Genomic DNA, 19,405 nt, shown 5'->3' on the forward strand with positions numbered 1-19,405 from the left:
TCATTAGCTATGAACTTTTAATCTCTACGAGTAAGGCTGCTGCTGTTACGATTTTTAAGAAATATTTTCACATCATTCCTAGGCATAAAAGAACTTCATAGAACATGTAAATCAACAGTGTTAAGGAAATGCCACAAAATTATTTTATAAATACTTAAGGAATACAGAAAATTCTACAAGAGGTTAAAACTTGGTAAAATGTAACCTAGAAACATCTGGACTTTAGGTAGTCAGAAGTCTAAGTGTGAGTCATTTTCCACTCTGCAATATCTCATTTGGAATAGGTTCTTCAGTAGAATGTTAGGTCTTAACCTTTCTTAGTGTTCATTTTAAATGAAAACTGGATTTTTCAAAATGTGTAGTTATGGAAACAAAAGGAGTTAAAGATATCATCTTAAGAAATTGTACATTGTTTTGAAAATTGAGATAACATGCTGTGTGGAAGCTATGCAGAGGAACAGGAAGTGCAAAGAGAATGAGAGAAAAAGGAGGGACCTTTATAGGTACAAAAGTCAATGGAAAAAAGAAAATATTTCCGTGTGCCGTTAATTAGTCATCAGACTATATTAAACCATAATACCTAAGAGTCTTTGTTGTGGGAAATTTATCCTTCATAAGAGAGAGCAAATAATCCAGTTGACTGAAACAAGAGTATTTCAAAGTAAGGAACACTACTAACCTCTAGTTATCTAGCTTTTCAATAAGGTTGTTCGGATCCAGAGGGACATGATTGGGTTCTAAACAATCTTCTTACATCATCAGAAAGGATATTTGGAATCCACAGATAAATGTGAACTTTTTCTACTAATTCTTGGCATATATGATGTGGAGGACAAGACATTTACATAAGACATAATTTCCTTTAGGATTAAATGCTTGGTCATAATATAGGTTTCCTATTTTGCAATAAATGGCCAGCATAAACTACGACATTCATGAAATTCCTGAGACCTATTATGAATGTTAGAATATTTATCAATATAAAAGCACTTACCATAGCCTGAGAAATCCAGACATAATGGGAAAGAAATCAGAAAATGTTAATATGTCTGATTTATTATAAGATATCAAATGATATCTATTTCATTTACTGTCAAGAGACTAGCACTCATTTCAAGCAGTATTATTTCTGTTTCTGAAACAGTCATATAAGTAAACATATAAAAGTCCATTTACAGTGTATCAGATCCTAGAAAGACTCAAGAATTAATTTACTAAATTAAATGAGTAATTTTCAAATCAAGCTAATGAAATCTCAAAGCTCAAAGGAGGTTGCTTGCAGTGCACATATTTTCAAGTATAAATAATATTTCAATATTTCACTCTAGATCTGAAATAAGTTTCTCATAACTTGATAAACTTACTTTAGATTTACACCAGCAGAACTGAGATGTACTATAAGTTGCTGTTTTTAAATAACATATAGTTAGATAACATTGTTGACACAAATTATATGTTCATAATTATTAAATTCCAGAATAAGTTGCAGTTTTACAAATCTTACTTTCAGTCAGAATAATAAAATGGAATTTCTTCAGGAATAACTATCCTTGAATGACAGGACAACAAAACAGTAAACAATACCTTTGAATATACAAGAATAATCAGATGCAAATTTTATTCCATCTTTACACACTGTGAATTTTTTAATTTGATTTTGATGTTTTTGATTATGTTTTTCAAAGACAAGGATAGTTAAGATTCTGATACCTTAGCTCATAATGAGAAAAATTTATCCGTAAACAGTTCCAACAATTAAAAATAAAGCAAAGTGCTTTATATTACTCATAAATGTATTCCAGTGCAGCTGTAAATTATACCTGTGTAAAACAACTTGCAGTAGAATAGCTACAGTCATAAAGATGGTTTCACTGACTACAGGCTCTACAATGCCATAATTTTCAACTTTTCATTGATTTCAGAAATAATTATACTGTAAAACTGTTGCTATGCTTTCTTGTTGTGATACAGATTGCATGATACGTCACAGCAGATTAACTGAGAGACTGAGAAAAAACTAAGCGATAACTTGGGAAAGGATGAAGACAACCATATTTACAATTTACTTGGGTTGACTCTCCTTCATTTCTCTACCATGAGAAACTGTTTTGAGGGCTCACGGCCACCAGAAAGACTAAATATGTATTTTACTGAATTATGAATTCTATACTATAGAACAACAAAAAGAAAAATACGAATGGCACTTAAAATTCTTCAGTGTAGAGAGATACTACTTAATCTTGTTTAGAACAGAAGTCAGAATAAATCCTAAAGTAATTTCCATTCTTTTCCACTTTCTGAAATCTATTTGCCTAGACCGTTATCGCCTACAGTGACTGCTAAAATAACATATCCCATCTTGCACTGAAAATGTGTCTTTAGAACATTCCATATTGAAGTCAGTGTTACTTTTTAAAAATGTTTTTCCTCTTTCAGTATCATAATAAATCAAATCTGTCAATAGCTCAAGCACTCAAGAACAGCTTCTTCACATACGCTAGTTCAACATTAAAATTAATTTATTATTTTAAAGCATGTACAACATGCACCTGATTCCACAAGTATTATCTGAATATTCAATGAGATATTCAGACTTAAGTATTATATTATAACACCTGTAACGTTGACTTTTCCTGGTCTCAATCCATTCTCTCAAGATGCTTTTTCCCCATAAAACAATCAATTGTAGACAGAGATGCACAGCAGTAAACAAAAGAAAGATATGGAGATCTAGAGAAGAAAAGAATGAACACTTTCATGACATCAGAAGTTACTTACCACATCTCGAACAATGGGAAAAGATTTCTTTCTGCGAAGGTCTGGCATGCTGTCAATTCCATATAGTCCACGGCCAGATCTGTAGAAGATGAAAAGGTAATGAATATTAAAATCTGGTGCTTAAATTCTTACATTCTTAAGAACTGCATACAGTATCTGTGTGTACAGCTAAAATTAGCAGTTTCCAGCTACAGAAAGTAATCTAATTCTTAGGAAGATTAAAGTTTAACAAGCAGTCTTTAGAAAAGAGACTTCAATAATTTCCTCATCACTAACAAATATTTGACAAAATTGTTAGCAATTCATCCTGTTGAGAATCCTATAACCAGAAAAGAATTCAGAATGTTCTTTCAGAAGTGTCCTGCTCTAAATTGTTGTTAGTATTTGTAACAGTTCAGCACAGAAACTTAATTTTTATTTTAAAGTAGCCATAGTGATTAGAAAATATATCTATTTGCCTAATAAGGGAATGAAGGTTGAAGTTGTTTTTAGTCATATTTTGGTGTTAGAAGGTCATATTATTTGTCACCAGTGCAGTAAGGAATGGACGATTACAAACTGCCTTCCTACCAATGGCCTTGCAGTGGATTAATACCTTCTACTTCTGCTATTGCTTCACAATCTTTAGTACGGAACCATTTTCCCTCTCTTAGATATTGTTCAGAACACAACAATGCATTCGGTTCACACACAAATAACATCAGTTAAGCTGTCATTCTATGCAATCAACTGGCTTCACTTCATCTCCTCAATCTCTTCACTTCATCTCATTTAAAGAAAATTTTTTTTTTCTTTATTATTATTATTATTATTTAAACTAAACTGGAAGCCAGGGAATTCCTAAGTTCAAAATATCACCCAAGGAACCAAAATTCAAAATATCACCCAAGGAACAAGAGGATGAAGAGCAGAGAAAAGCATAAATACACTTTCAATGGAAGGAGAATGCTGTGCTGGTGGAATATTTCGGAAAGAATTGGATCTGCTTTATTCTTGGGGTCACATGACATTTTATGATAAATTAGACCATGCCTGTCTGTACTTTGGTTATGAAGAAAACTTTTCCCCAGAGATACAAGCTTTCAATAAGACTGTGAAAGAGGTTTAAGTAAGTCACGTGAATAACTTTAAAACATTAGAATAAATCCTTTTCACTTAGTCACAGCAGCATCAACAATACCCCATTTAGTCTGATGCTGCCAGCTTTCATCAGGTCCACACTGTTCATTCAAGTGAAATTATTCTTTCTTCTTTATTGCAGATAAACATAGGACTGGAAAGGTATAATCAAAGCACCTAAAATGAACTCCGATGAAAACAATAATATCTTCCAATAAAATCTGATTTTTTCTCGGAGACTGGCAATTTTGTACAGATACATATCCTGGTAGTGAAAGATATATTACCTTCTGTTGTGTAACTGGTAAGTAGTCTCTGTCTGGGTGAAGAACATGACAGATGATATGTATGTGTGTTTATGTAAACAAGTATCATTTTTTGTGGATGAGAATTCACTCAAATGCATTTTCCTTCCATACCATATAAAAAGAGAGATCCTCTACTGTGCTATTTGAATCTCTGTAATTGGAAACTGTGCCTCTGTATGATATCCCCTGTAGTATACTTGATATATTTAATAGTCTAGAAGAAGCTTTGGGAGAACTGGGAGGTTGTAACCACATCACACATCATCTCGACTGACATTTTGATTCACCTTCTGTTTAGTAATTGTTCTCAGAAATAGAAATTCTCACTTTTTTACTTTAATAAGCTATAAGGATAATAATATGAAACAATTCTATTCTAAGTGACATTCAGCTGAATATCTTGATTCAGCTGGGATACAGCAATATATATTATAAAGATCTAACAGTCAATTGGTAGAGTGGAATTTCAGTGACGGTGAAAATAAGTGCAAATTCATTGTCTTGGAAACCAGCATTTGTTAGAACCAGGCACAGGCTTAATATTTGATAATTTTACTTAAGAAATAACAGTTTCTGGAGTCATAGAGAGCATGGAAGATTACTGGATTTTATGGCTATTTACTTTTCCCCAAAAGAATCATTAAGACAGAAATTCCAGAGGAGCAGCCTGTAATTCTGATTTCCATCTATGATCCTAGAATTCAGTAAAAAATAACATTGTCAGCATACAGGACCATGCAAGTTATTGTCTGCTAGTGCAAAGATGTATAACACCATGAGGGAACAAAATACCACCTTTAAGTAAATACTAGCTAGCCAGTAGAGATTATGCTGAAGGCAAGTGCAAGGGCAATGTTTAAAACAAACGGTAGTAGCCCATTAAAAACTATATATAAAAAAAAAGAGCTATTGTTCAAAATATGACGTACGGTGCCTTTATAGTACCAAATATGTTTTAGTTATTTTTAAGAAAATACAATGTCATTAAGTAGATGTACAAGGGCTGCTCTGAAAGTAATGCCTCCTATTTTTTTACATTGACCCATGACATCAGAGGCAGATGTTGGTGGTATGGCAGTAGAGGTTGAACCTTCCCACCAATGTTCCATTACATTTTGTTGCAGAAATTGTTACATTTTTGATGACAGCAGAGGGGCAGTCAGCCTGACAGAATGGTGTCTAACGTGGAAGTGTGGATGAAGCAAAGGAGTGAAACTGAATTCCTCCATGCAGAAAAAATTGGGGCCCACTGACATTCACTTACACTTGCCGAACATTTATAGAGATGAAACAGTGGATGTGAGCACAGTGAGGCAGTGTGCAGTGCATTTCAGCAGCAGTGACAACAATGTGAAAAGCAAGACATGTTCCTGACAGCCATGCATGTCTGTCACACCATGAAATTAAGAGTGCCCCGATCAACTCATTTGTGCAAATGGGATAATGGCTGTGACTGTTAAAAAATAGTGTTCTGTAGCTGAGAATTTTCTCTATCAAATAGTGTTGTTGCTTTCTTTGTATCTGTTGTAGTTTCCATGGAAATAAATAGGAGGCATTACTTTCAGAGAGATCTCTGTAGGTAATGTGTCAAACTGGTGCTGAGTCTGCGTGGAAGATTAAGAGAATTCTCACCTATGCATTTGCAGAACCAATCCACAGAATGTGGTTTTTTTTTCTTTTTTCCTTTGTTTACTGCTTTTCATATATTTCTAATTATTATTACCTAGAAATTGCACAGTGTTTAAGGAGTTCCTCTAGTTTTCTTCAATCTTACTCCTTCTCCCTGCAGTGTTTTCTGGAGTAGTTCTGTATGTGTAATCTCTTGATTCTTGCCAATTCTCCTTCATTTTGGTGTACACATATTTCCCTTGCAAATTCTGGCTACACAACTACTCACTGTTGCTTCATTAAGAAAAAACAACAAAAAAAACAGCAAAACAACAACAAAAACAACATAAAGAAAAACACATTTCAAAGTTGTTTTATGCTGAAAACACTATCTCTGAACTCCATTTATATTATTTAACTAGTTCTGAGATGTTGGCCTTAATAAAAGACATCAAGGCATAAGAAGGCAACGAAAAACCCACAGACACTGAGGTTGATTTTATTCTAGGCTATAGATCACTTTTACAAAGAGTTCTCACTTTCTATACATTGTGAGTTTCTGAAATGAACTGATGGTAAACAGAAACTGCTGCACGCATTTCCAGGCCTTTTAAATTGTAGAAACATTAAGATTGGAAAAGATCTCTAAGATCACCTAACACAGCTACCCACATACCACCAATAACTGCCCACTAAACCATGTCCCTTAGAACCACCTCTACACGTGACTTCAACCAGTTTCTTTGGACAGTTCAACTCTTGAATAAACTAAAGTTGCTTGTAAAGTAGTTCCAACGTTATTTCCTCCTGTTATGCTTCTAGTCACACAACAGTGAGCTGAGGCTGCCAGACTTTGGGCAGTGCAGCCTCAAAGTAACAAGACTTCAAACTGTAAATTTTTTCCTTTCCTTTCTCTGCACTATGGGGAAAAAAAAACAAAAAGAAAAAATACCCACCAAAAAACCTCAAGCCAATGCAAAACCTAAACCAAAAAGCCAACAAACATACAAACAACAAAACCCAACCAACGATAATTATTTCCTAACTCCCACAATAATAAAATCTGTTTAGTAAGAAACACCAGCAAAACGGAAAATGTATCTATTAAAAATGCATTTACTGAAATTCTTGATCTTTACGCCAGAGCTAACCTGTGGTAATACCAACGAAGGCAGAGTGTTCACAGTGCTGCAAATATTGTCCAGAAGAAAGACCCGGTCTCAATATTTGCAGGAAAGAAAAGTCTGTAACATCCTTCTCAAAATTAATGCTCTCTTAGCAGAACTGTTGCAGCATCACAGAATGAAGGTCTCATTCTGAATTTCTTCTGCTACCCCTGAAGTCTAATTTATTTCATTAGTACTGTCAAGATCATAATGAAAAGAGACTAACAAAAACGATTTACATAAAGCTTATGAGAATTTATAAGTTGGAGGGAGTAAGTTCTACAAGAAAATATCATTTGCAAAACCAGAATGAAGTCTTTGCTTGAACTTGATCTTTGAGCATACACATCTCTGTGGTTCTCTTTGTCACTGGATCACAGCTTGTAATCAAAACAAGAATATAAGCATCCTGGGGCAGTAAGAGATGAAACTGATTAAAAGAAATACTCAAACATCTGTGACACCCTAATGAAGGTGATGAGATTGTATCTCATCAAAAACAGTTCAAAATCATGGTCTCTATCTTAATTCTTTATCCAGATATTTACATAGCTGTGATCTTTCAGCATGTTACATCATCACTGGATCAAGGTTATGATCTGCTACTTTTCCACCTCTGATTAATTACTTCTACAGATAAGATGTCATGGATAAGCATTCTGCAGGAATACATTACTGACTGTCCTCAGCCTACACATCTTCATCTGGTAATGTCCAAATTTCAGCTTTGCCAAAAAAATGAAGAAAATTTATTTTCACACCACATGCTTGGTTAGGAAGTCTTTCATGGGACAGTTAAGCAAGAAATAAGGAGAATTCAGTAAATCCGAAGAGTGCAGAAAATATTTGGGATCCGGGAGGTTGTGAGTTCCTAATGGGTGTGATGGACAAACAAAGCATGATTTATCTGAGGGTTAAAATGAAGGGTGAAATGCAAGTAGAGAGCAACAGAGATGATATCTGAGACAAGATAAGAACTAAAACTTGAAGAGGAAGACTAACTAGATTTGGCAGTGGCTCATAAGCAGGCAAAAAGAGACTTGAATCTCAGAGTAATTCTAGACAAATCATTCTAGGCCTAGGTAAAATTTCAAAAAAAATTCTTGAAAAGGTAAAAAGTAGTAAGTAGTTTTAATGACTTCAAGCTATTACTGAAATTCTTCAGATAAACAGAGTGCTGAATTCTGTTAAGAATCTAGTTCGTATTCATTTGTGTAATTTGGACATTTCTTTTTAAAAGTACATCATTCTGGATTTTCATCTTATTCTTCTAATGCACTGTGTACACAGTGACAATTTTTTTTTTTTTTTTTTTTGCACAAATACTTCCAAATTTTAGGCACATCAAAATCCTCAAAACCATTCCCTGTTAATGCTCCTAGAGTTCCTTCTGGTTACAAGAGTAAAAAATAGTAATTCCTTCTTTGTATTAGTTGAGTGGACAACAAAGTTATCCAGAGTATAGGAGAGTTTATTTTAACCTGTACGAACATCATAACTTTCTGAGCAGTAACCTAATTCTTATCCTATAAACATGGGAGACAATTTGTTTCTCCCACACCTCCTGCTGATGTACCTGCACCATTCTGTATGAAAGGGAAAGGGATTCATGGGCCGCTTACGATTTTCTTCTATATTTTCACACAAAGAGTCTTTGATTTAGGAGTTTTGATCTTTGAATTCTTTCCTCTTATGAACATAAAGATCGAGGTAAACCCCCAAATGCACCTTCCAGACCCATCTATAAATCTCAGCAGAAGCACGATACAATTAAAACAACATTCTGAGGTTGCGAAAATTAAACATACATGAGATTCTCAGAGCTCTGTTACTTGACAATGATTAAAACTCATCACGTGTATAAAGCCTTCTTATTCTATAAAAAGCTACTTTTGACAAGAAATGGCTGTAAATTCAGTTCCATCTCTTATTCTACTCTATCGCACAAGATTTGATTAAAACCAAGGCCTTTACTGAACTTCCCTTACTGATCACTAAGGACTAGCCTATAGCAAAAAAAAACCACCATTCATTATTGAATTTCAATTTTTTTCTTCTGGGAAATGCTTATGTCTGAATTAAGAATGCTGATGATGTTGCTGAAGTAAGAAACAGATGACACAGACTTTGAGGGAACAGCAAGAATGACAATGTGACAGAATCAAGACTGATGGTTACACAGGATAAAGAGATTTTGTTATGACATGAGTGGTGTAATTTATGCTTAGTCAGTCATTAATTTGCCATAACTCGAATCCGCTTCTCTTTAACTAGCTTGCTTTTCTCCCCAGTCTGTATTTTTTCTCCCTCTGATAATCTTTTCATTATGACTTCAAGCTCAAATTCAGCTTAGCAAAATTATCTACATTTGATTTCTTTTCAGTGCATCTATATAATGTTGAAAATATTTGCATAAAAGTTAAAAATGGTCAAAAAATTCATCTCAGTATTTCTAAAAATTCTTTCAAGCAATCAGTTCGATTTTCTTCTGCAAAATAGTAAGGATGTTTTTAGTTTTGGAGGAACTTCACCATCTCCTCTGATAACACAGGTGCAGTACTGCAGCTATCAAAAAGTTTATGTATTCTACCAGCAGGTTCTGCAATTTCTTTGCAACTCTTATAATTGCTTAAATAAGGCAATGTCAGAGAATTGCACGTACATACTTCCTCCAAATACTTTTAACAGATTGAAGAAACTAACTTGAACTTAGGGAAGTGCAATTTTGAAAGGAAAACATCTCCTGCATTTTGTGCAATGAATCAATGACAAGATGAACATAGAACATAAGAATGAATACCAGACAACAAGATTTTCTGTCTCTTCTTTGCCCAACATTTAACCATTGCATAGTAAAGAACCTAGAAAAAAGTTGAGCTTAACAATTTACTCCTTTACTGGTTTCGGTTTCTAGTGTTGAAAAGGTGATTATGTTTACTTCATAGCTATTATTTGTCAGGGTGTATTTTAACTCTGATTATACCATGAGTTTACATTAATCCCACAGAATTATCTTGTTCTTTTATTGCTGTGAGACAAAACATTATCTAATGAAGTTTTTTATCTAACTTTTATAATCTATTTGGATTTGTCAGAAAATGCAAGCAAAAGAGATGTTTCACCATGGCCAACACATCACTGAAGAAAAAGAGTAATCATCTATATGCAGAATCATCTGTACACATTAGCAAATTTCAGAATGGATTAGGCCATGTGGTAAAATCATCAGTCTCTGACATTACCATCTCCCCTCCCTTCACTTTTCTGGCCGAAGTGAGTGGGAAGAAAGAAAGGAATTTCAGCTAAGGCTACAGCCAGTTATGCTGGCAGTGAATAGGTTGAGGGATGCTAGCATTTAGGATTAATTTTTGAATGTAGGAATAGAGTGGAAAGTATAATTAAAACAGAGCCACAAGAACGGCTCTTCTCCCGAATGAGAAGTTAAATGAAAATTGTATCATCATTTTCAGGGGATCTGGTGAAATAGGCTTGCAGAGGGAGCAGAGACCCAATCTAAACCGTATCAGCAAAAGATGTAAGGTTTAATCTAAAAACATGATCTAATATTGAGCTACTGTCAGTCATTTGAAGGGGTCCTATGCTCTGGTTATAGGATGCCTATACAAGGAATTGACACACTTTATCATCAGAGGATTCATAGTTTGAACTTTTTCACCTATGAATGAAAGAGAGAGAATAAAAAGAACAATTTATGTCTGAAAAGTCTCTGTCAGTGGCAGAAGGTCTTCTTACATACAAGACAGATTTTTGTCCTTTCATTTGCTTTACAAATGTTCTAGACACTGAAAAATACAGTTTCTATATGCTCTTGTACATTACTTTTCTAAGTCTACAACATAATTTATTCAGGCAACTGTAATTAAGTAACTGACAGTAGAAAATAGAACACACAGCTAAACTGTATAGTCACAGAGCTTTCTGCCGCCATAAAATCCATGTTTCATTGTCAGTATCTGCACTGACAGAGTCTGCTTATGAAATGCTATTCCTAATCTACACAATAACTAGATGTCAAACTGCTTCTTTAAACCAGCAAAGAATATGAAAAATATTTTTTTAGGTTGCAAGCAACATGAGTGAATGAGCTAATTCTTATTAAGTTTGCTCATGTAGGGGACAATCAATAAAAAGCAATACAGCAACTAAAAGTGGCCTATAGAAGGAAAAATTCGTATGAAACAGAACATTTTCTCATGAAGGTTTTGGTTACATTAAGAAACAATTAACAACTTAAGCAGTAGAAGGCCAATCACATGCAGTGATTAAACTGGGACATTAAAAACTGTAGAAGAGAAATCCAAGACAGTTAGGGACTAGCTTTGTTATTACTATTTGTTCTCCGACTTTTTTGCAGGAAAACAAAATAAAATCATTTCTACTCATTCTTGGACTACAGCATTGAATGTAACAAACAATTCCGCACTAAACAACATCTATTAAATTATCTAGAAATGACATTTTCTGCATTGTATTCCCTTATTTTGAATGGGTTTTGATAGTAAATATTCTTCTTTTCCCAATTCTCAAAGCTATGCTGTGACCTGCACACCAAACTTCTCAAAAACAATTGTTGAAAGTAATGAGCAGCACTTTTTTTTTTTCTTTTCAGACTAAAACATTTTTGCTAGGCCTACACATTAATGCTTCTGAGTAGGATTTTTCTCAGTTTAAGTAAGCCACAGCTTATTGTATAGTAGTCAAGTCGTAAGATTCCTGCTTCTCATTGGTGAGGTATATTACTCTTTGTGGTGCCTCATATCCTCACTTGATGTGGGATAGAAAAAAAAAAAAAAAAGACAATGATATACCTTCTTCTCAGGACATGAAAAGAAAGTTGTTGTAACAAATACCACAAGCTTTCTATGAGATGTCTCAGCAAAGAAGCCACCAAATATATAGTAATATATCAAATTGAAAGTTTAGTGTCACAATTTGCTGTCATATTTGCAACCTCTAATGAAAGCCATGGAAGATTCTGTTGCAAGATGAACAATGACACAGAGGGAGTTTTAGTAAATGTTTTCATGGGTAATAAATTATTGAATAAGTCTACAAATCAGTAATCTAGCCAAGAGAAAGCTGCTTCTGATGATGCTAGTTTCCTGCTGATGGACAGTATCATTTGAATACGAATAACAATGCTTTGTATTTAGAAGTAAGGAAAAAAAAACTCACAGCACTTATATTGTTCTGTTTTTGAAAAGCAGGGAGCTGGGAGGATATGGAACAGTATAGTACTTAGAAAATCCCATTAGTAAAAGGAGAAGTAGTTTTGGCATAGTGATAAATAGTGCTGGACAGTATACAAGGTAAAAGTTTTCATAATTCTAGTTGTCAGAGATTTCTTTTCTCCAGCCCTTTGAGAAAACTGCAGCTGAGGAAAGTGAAAGCAAACCAGCTGTGTGTTTTGAAAGACAAAAAAGTATGCTACGATTTTTTTCTAATGTCAAAAAAACAAGTTAGTTAAAAAAAACAGCAATTATCTCTCACAGTATTTAATTTTCTTCACACTGAATTCAGCTATTAATCCTGCACAATGTCACCTCTGGCACCAGAAATTTCTACAAGCTGGAAAAGGTAAAAATACAACACTTGGAGATATGATAAGCTATGCAGAAACTATCTGAGCCACTGAAAACTGGACTTGCCCAAAGTTATCTAGCCGTAAGTACAAAAGTTACAATGACTATACCACCTTCCACAGCATCTTGCAAATTATATTAAGCAAATAAACACCATCAATAACTTTTAGAGGAAAAAAAGCCATAGGAACCTAAATGGAAATACTTCGAAGTATCTAGATTCTGTTGTATAATTCTGTTGTATAAGCCTTTAATATGTTCAAATGAGAAAATAAATTATACAATGTGATGTCATCACATTCTCTTTGTAACATAACCTATCTACAATAAGCTGTGCTTACAATAGTGCATCAATAAAGATAACCCTTTTAAATAGTTAAATAAATTAGATAAATTTTACCAATAGTTTTTCTTTTTTTGCCCCTACCAAATTAAATAATAAAAAGGTGTGAAAAGTAAGGAGGAAGTAATTCCTAGGACTGGATTCAAGATAACTTGTTCTGGAGACAACCGAAGCTTGCAAGTTCATGTCACATCCACTCTCCTCCAGCAGCTGAAAGAGCTTTTTCCACTGACCATTCAAATTTCAAACATTAGACTATTGTTGTTACATTATGACCCATTTACTAAAAGAGGGACACAAAAATCAAACTACAACTTCAAGTATTGTTTACTTTGTAAGCAAAGAGGCAAAAACTTTTGTCCTCCAATAGACCTCTAGTAGCTGAATTATTCCATTAATTTCTTTAGAGGACTTAAAAAAAAAAAAAGAATTTTCTTACAAGAACCTTAGAAAAATTACTATAACATTATGAGACTATTCTGCAGATACAAAAAAAAAAATTAATATGTTACTCACCCACTAAATGCCTGGATTGCATACAGCTTGGAAGTATCCAAAGAACTTCCACTTACTATCCGAGCCTTTAAAGAAAAGCAGAAAAGTACAGTTGCTCAGTTGCTCTTAGTAAGTCTTGGACAAAATTTAACTGTGTCAAACATTAACATTTATTATGAAAAGATGTTTAGAAGGGTCAGCTCCAGGCCAAAGCTATTTTAACTCTTGCTTTTGTATGTGTTTTAGTAACATTCAGCATTTAATGAAATACAGTGGAAGAACCTGCGATATTTTGTATCGCTTCCCAAACGTTCTTGTCCTTTATGTCTTGTGGTGTATGCAACACAGATTATATTTAGAGGAAAAAATCTCAGATACAATGTTTGACAGTAGCAGACCCCTATGCTCACAATTACAATAAGCGCAACAGTGAGGGTTATCCTGCTTATAATGCAATACACTCAACGGGGAACAAAAGAGTGAAAAGATGGAAAAAACATGCAAATTTCACAACTAAAATGAAGGAACAAAACAGGTCAACTAAGTCACAAACAAATATCAACAAAATGCATGATCCCTATCGCAAATACATAGTTTTAAACCTTTTCATCCACAGAACCGCTATCTGAAAGAGAATTGAGAAGGGAAATGTAGGTTAGACAAAACAGTTTCTGAAAAAGTGTCTCATGCTACAAAAACTGTTACAGTTTTAATCTGCTAGTGCAGAAACAAAATGAGGAACAGAAGTCAACGAATGTCTTGTTTAGTTGTTTCATTGCAGTCCAATCACTTTCACTACATTTTAAAGAATTTTAAAGATATTTTCTGCAGTTAAGACCTGCTGATACTGTAGGATATTGCAGGACTGTACAGACAACATTTAACGTATATACTCTATTGTATCTCCACAGCATTTTTAGTTTTTAAATATATACTTTTAATACCAATTAAAAAAACACAGTAGAATTGTTTAAAAATAATACTCTATTTTCAATAAATAAATAAAATAAAGAGTTTCACCTAAAGGATAAATGAATGTACATACACATTCTCCTGAATTCTATTTTGTTCTGCTACAGCTACTTGTATAATGACATAAATTACCACAAAAACAAAAACAAAAAAAACTAGGATTGACCACCTAAGAATTACAACAGTGCAAGTTTAAGACATTATATAAATCATGAATTTTTTTAATACAAATTGTGATGCATTCACATTTATTATAATATAAAAAGTATTTGTTGACAGGAAAATATGGCCTTACTTTGTTGCCTTGTCAATTTTGAAATACAGGGAAATTTAAAATCGTTTTTTTATATGCAGTATTCCATCAATAAAATGTTTTCTGTTTGGATACTTTGTAGTACAGTACATACATGAAACCTCATTGTTTCAGTAATCACCTTACTGATCTTTCCTTTTTTCTTCCACAAACAGAGTTCACATTTTCCACAGGCCCTCAGAATACTTCAACTATTTTTAGATGTTTGGAGATACCCCAAAATATGTATATTACATAATGATTATTTTTGTGTTAATCACATGGCATGTTTTATGTTTTAGATCAATTTATCTATAAGAAAATATCACATTCATATATATATATATATATATATAAAAGAAAAAACTATTGTCAGGTTTGAAAGTGTATACCCTAAAGCACTGACAATCCAGCAAAACCAAAGGCCACTGTTATGCTACTAGCACTGCATGTTGTTATGCCACTAATTTTAAAGCTTTCTTATATGATCAAGGCTAGCACATGCACAAGAACGGGCAGAATAGAAACTGGACATAAGTTGTCTGAAACATGTTTTTAACAGTTAGATAGATCTGATTTTGTATTATTAAAAAAAATCAAGAGATCAGGCTACTACATATTATCAGTGTGCCAACCCCAAACATGAACCCACAGAAAATTTAACTATGCAGCAATCTTCTCCATTGTGAGTCCAGAAAATTTGCCTTTTTCTTATGCTTGCCAACATATATTAGCTTTTCTTTCAAATCTGTTGTGAACAATCCATTTAAAAAGAGCATGTCTAAGAGAATGAACTGCTTATTTTCTCAAAGAAAAATTGATATGAATTATACAGAATACTAAATTATAACTATTACTAGTATTAAAATCTTCTGTGATTTAGTAAAAATAGAGTAAGCACATTTCTATGTAGTAAGAATATCTTCTTCCCATAAATTGGTTCCTTCTAAATTTGTTCTCCTGAATACAAATGGGGATGCAGTATTATTATTATTATTATTATTTTTTAGAAAAATCTAATATTTTTTTTATCAGGTGACATGCAAACTATTTAGGTATTTTCCCTATTTAATCTTCCCCACTTCCCTTCACAAATATTAGATTTTTTTTTTTAATTTAGCCTCATTCTTGGTTTAATTACGTTATAACATTTTAGCAGTCAAATTACCCTCATTTGATTGAGTATATTCATAGAAATGAGTTTAGTCTCTACATTTGCTTTTTTTTTTTTTTTTTTTGCATTTATTCGTGAAATGTAATTATTCAACAACATCAGATGCTATTAGCTACACTTTCTCCAAGAGCATATAGAGAACAGGATAGCAATTCATTGTCAACAAATTTTGGATGAAACATAGGATCCCAGTCCACAATTATTCTAGGTTTTTCATAAGCATGTTAAGAGCAGCCTGGAGTAACTAGACTGTAAAACTGGCTGACCATGGAGGCAAAATGAGATATGTGATTATGGGAACTAAATAAAACATGAGGAAATATATTGAAGTGCTGGAACAGCATCTGGACAGGTGAATCAGAGAAAAGGAACTAATTCTCAAACTCAGAAAAGGGATACTGCAGATGGTGAAGAGAAATTTTGGGAAGGAAGGAGAGGAGTTTTAGGCAGGAGAACATTTGGAAGGTAAGAAATCTCACCATAGTTTGTTCATGCAATCTGTATCTTCCTCCTAGAATATCTAAACATAACTAAATATTCATATTTAAAGACTCATAATAAATCTTAGTAGCATGTGTGGTAAAGGGAACTTTTAAACTGTTCGCAGTTGCTTAAATAGTTTGCAGTTATCATAAATTTTGTTACCAACTGCCTAAAGAATCATATGAGGAGTTATAAGCTCAATTCAGATGGCTTTTGTTCAGAAAGTTATATTAAAAATACAAAAATATTTAGACTTGCATTCCACGTTAAATGGAATATTGTATTTTGGAACATGAGATGGACATAGGAAATTTTCTTTACCTCTTGGTTTCAGCCAGCTTCATCTAAATCCACTACACTTCCTTTACTGGAACCTAATTTTGCTTTTTCCTAAAACTAGGAAGGAGAGTAACAATCAACAATTAGAAAGGGAAACAAGGTACTACAATTTTTTTTTTTTTAATCTTGTTTTTCTTTGCAGTTGGTACTTAGAAATGTATTTGAAATGAGAAACAAATACATCTTTTCTATTTCCTTTCTCAACAGTAATTGTATGAAGCAGGCAACTGGCACAAATTTCCCCATAACAAATTTTGAGGGCATCTCTGTTATTTTATTTAAAGAATTGGCTGCATCTTCAGAGTCAAAATTAATCTGAAAAGTTAAGCATTTGTTGCTTCTTCTGAACTCACCCTGAGTGAAATAATCTGAGCTAAGGAAGTGTTCTCTATGTGTCTGAAAGCACAAAATTGGGAAGTGTACAATCACTAAGCAATTCACTTCAGTAGTCATTAGACTGCCAGAACAGACAGCAGCATTTTTTGATGTAGATAAGAAGTGAATTGTGATTATGTAAGAGACCACTGAATGTACTTTTGTCTCAGGGTACAAGAGTAGACATCTCCGATTACACTGCTGAATGACAATGATTTACTTAAAAGAGTTTATCTTCATATAACTCGTTTTTCCAGCTACCCATTCTGTGACAAACTCGAAACATAAAAGAACTTATGAATGTATTAAGAACAGTATGAAGCTGGTTCATTTAGCTAACTCTATGGGATGTTTCTTAATTCATTTATATCGGCTTCTCTCTCCTTAGACTATTTTATGTGAAGATTCACTGTATACCCAAATATCAGTATAGCCTTCTTGTTATGCATTCAGTTATTTGAGATAACTGCAGTGAGTTTTACCAGGGTTATAGGTAAAATCCATAGAGCGATATTGCTCCAGAATTGTTATTTCAGCCCAGTGCACTTCATATACACACATCTGTGCAGTAGAATGGTCATCTAGCTACTTACTAGTGAAAATTACAGTTACAAATGTGAAACACAGAAGGCAAAAGAAAAATCTCTTTATATTTCTGTTAGTCTGACAGTTTCAAACTCAATAATAATTACTTAGGTTAATTAATTAGGTAAAAAGAGGAAAAAACTGTTTTAACTTAGTAAAGGGTACTGTAGTGGTACAATGCCCATCTTTTCCATTGCAATTAATTTAATGATAACAATTAAATTAACACAAAGAAGAAAAGGGAAAATATGACTAACTGCAGCAGAGAATACATGAACTGTTATCATATCACATTTCTCCAAATAAGAATGTTTTCTATGCAGTACTCCTAATAGTTGATAATAATAAACTTAAGGAATATTTATCAATCCATATTTTCAGGTGTTCTTGCTGTGGTAGAATATTCTCTCCAGCTCTACCACAAACTCTAACCCTCACAGTCTCTTCTTTCTTACTCTGTGCATTCCTTCTTCTGTCTCTATCACTCCATAGGCTCCTTACAAGCAGACACAAAGCTTTGGGTAAACAAGAAATTCAGAATAATCACTATCTAAAATCCTGCTAACAAGAAGATACTGAAAGGCTGTATAATGTTCAACACACCCACTAAATCCTGGCTTCTATTGAAAATGTATCCACTGCGGTAAACTATTCCCATAACAGGGGATTGTGAGAGTAGTTTTTTGGCCTTCTTTCAAATGAGGTCGCAAGTTTTCTTCTGTCCATAAATCAGCTTGCTTTCTTTGAAGTAGCTTAAGTAAAACTTCCAAATAGTGTTTTGCTGCATAATTACTATTCAAGCTCAGTGTGAAAACCAACAGATCTTTTAAATGCTGAGCTTTACAGTAATCAACTGTTTTCAAATTAACATGTGATCTGAATTACCTGTGTCTTATCACCAACTGTAACTTACCATAATTAATACAGGAGTTCATCATACAAGATAACTTTTTCAGTACCCATAGTTCCTGGAAGAAATCTCAAAAGGATGCTGAAATGGCAGATTCTTCCAACGTGAAAGATAAAAGTACGCAGTAAAGATGTTGAAGTGAATCATAGAATGGTTTGGGTTTGAAGGGATCTTGAAGATTATCCACTTGAAATTCTCCTGCCATGTGCAGAGACACCTTCCACTAGATCAAGTTGCTCAAATTCCCATCCAAGCTAGCTTTGAACACTTCCTGGGATGGGGTTATCTACAACATTTCTAGGCAAACTATTCCAGCATCAACCATCCTCATAGTAAATATTTTTTTCCTTATTTCTAATCTAAACCTCATCTTTTATGAGACCATCAGAAAATCAAAAATACACCTAGACAACAACTGATCAGTCTGCCTTTAGAGATAATTACATCAAAGAGGTTTAAAAGTTGGGTTTTTTTTCCGTTAGTCATAGTGATTCTTCAAGCCTTGTGGCATTATTTAATTTTTCCATTTTTCTGAGCAGTGGAACATCATAATATGCTTTCATGATTGCAAAAATTTAGCACATTTCCCCATAGCACAAAAACCTCAGTAAGGTCATAAAAATTCAAAATATTAGGAAAGATTAAGATGGTATTATGTATACAATCTTAATTTTCCACTCTTGTAATTATGCTTAATTGTATAACACCAAATTGGAAGAAGACAAAGTTCATTATTCTCTCAAAGTAACATTTTAATCTTTAATTCTAGGAAACTGTTCCAAGAATGTCAAACTGACATTCTGGAAGGAAACCTTTTAGACAAAATATTTGAATTAGATAAAAAAAAATACAGCT

At 33.5% G+C, this 19,405-nt stretch overlaps 1 protein-coding gene across 2 annotated transcripts in view; it reads right to left on the reverse strand.

Moving 5' to 3' along the window:
* The window catches only part of UNC13C (unc-13 homolog C), a 128,189-nt gene that overhangs the window by 97,578 nt on the left and 11,206 nt on the right, over positions 1 to 19,405 (reverse strand). The window contains exons 2-5 of one of the 2 annotated variants that reach the window (XM_021407206.1): positions 14,023 to 14,045; positions 13,442 to 13,506; positions 2,779 to 2,857; positions 995 to 1,000 (exon numbers count right to left, since the gene is read on the reverse strand). In XM_021407206.1, the coding sequence (XP_021262881.1) occupies positions 995 to 1,000; positions 2,779 to 2,857; positions 13,442 to 13,506; positions 14,023 to 14,045 (173 nt within the window). The remainder of the gene's footprint in view (positions 1 to 994; positions 1,001 to 2,778; positions 2,858 to 13,441; positions 13,507 to 14,022; positions 14,046 to 19,405) is intronic. The other variant, XM_021407207.1, reaches the window with a different exon arrangement.

This window comes from Numida meleagris, chromosome 9 (assembly GCF_002078875.1).
Source record: "Numida meleagris isolate 19003 breed g44 Domestic line chromosome 9, NumMel1.0, whole genome shotgun sequence".
Lineage (NCBI taxonomy): Eukaryota > Metazoa > Chordata > Aves > Galliformes > Numididae > Numida > Numida meleagris.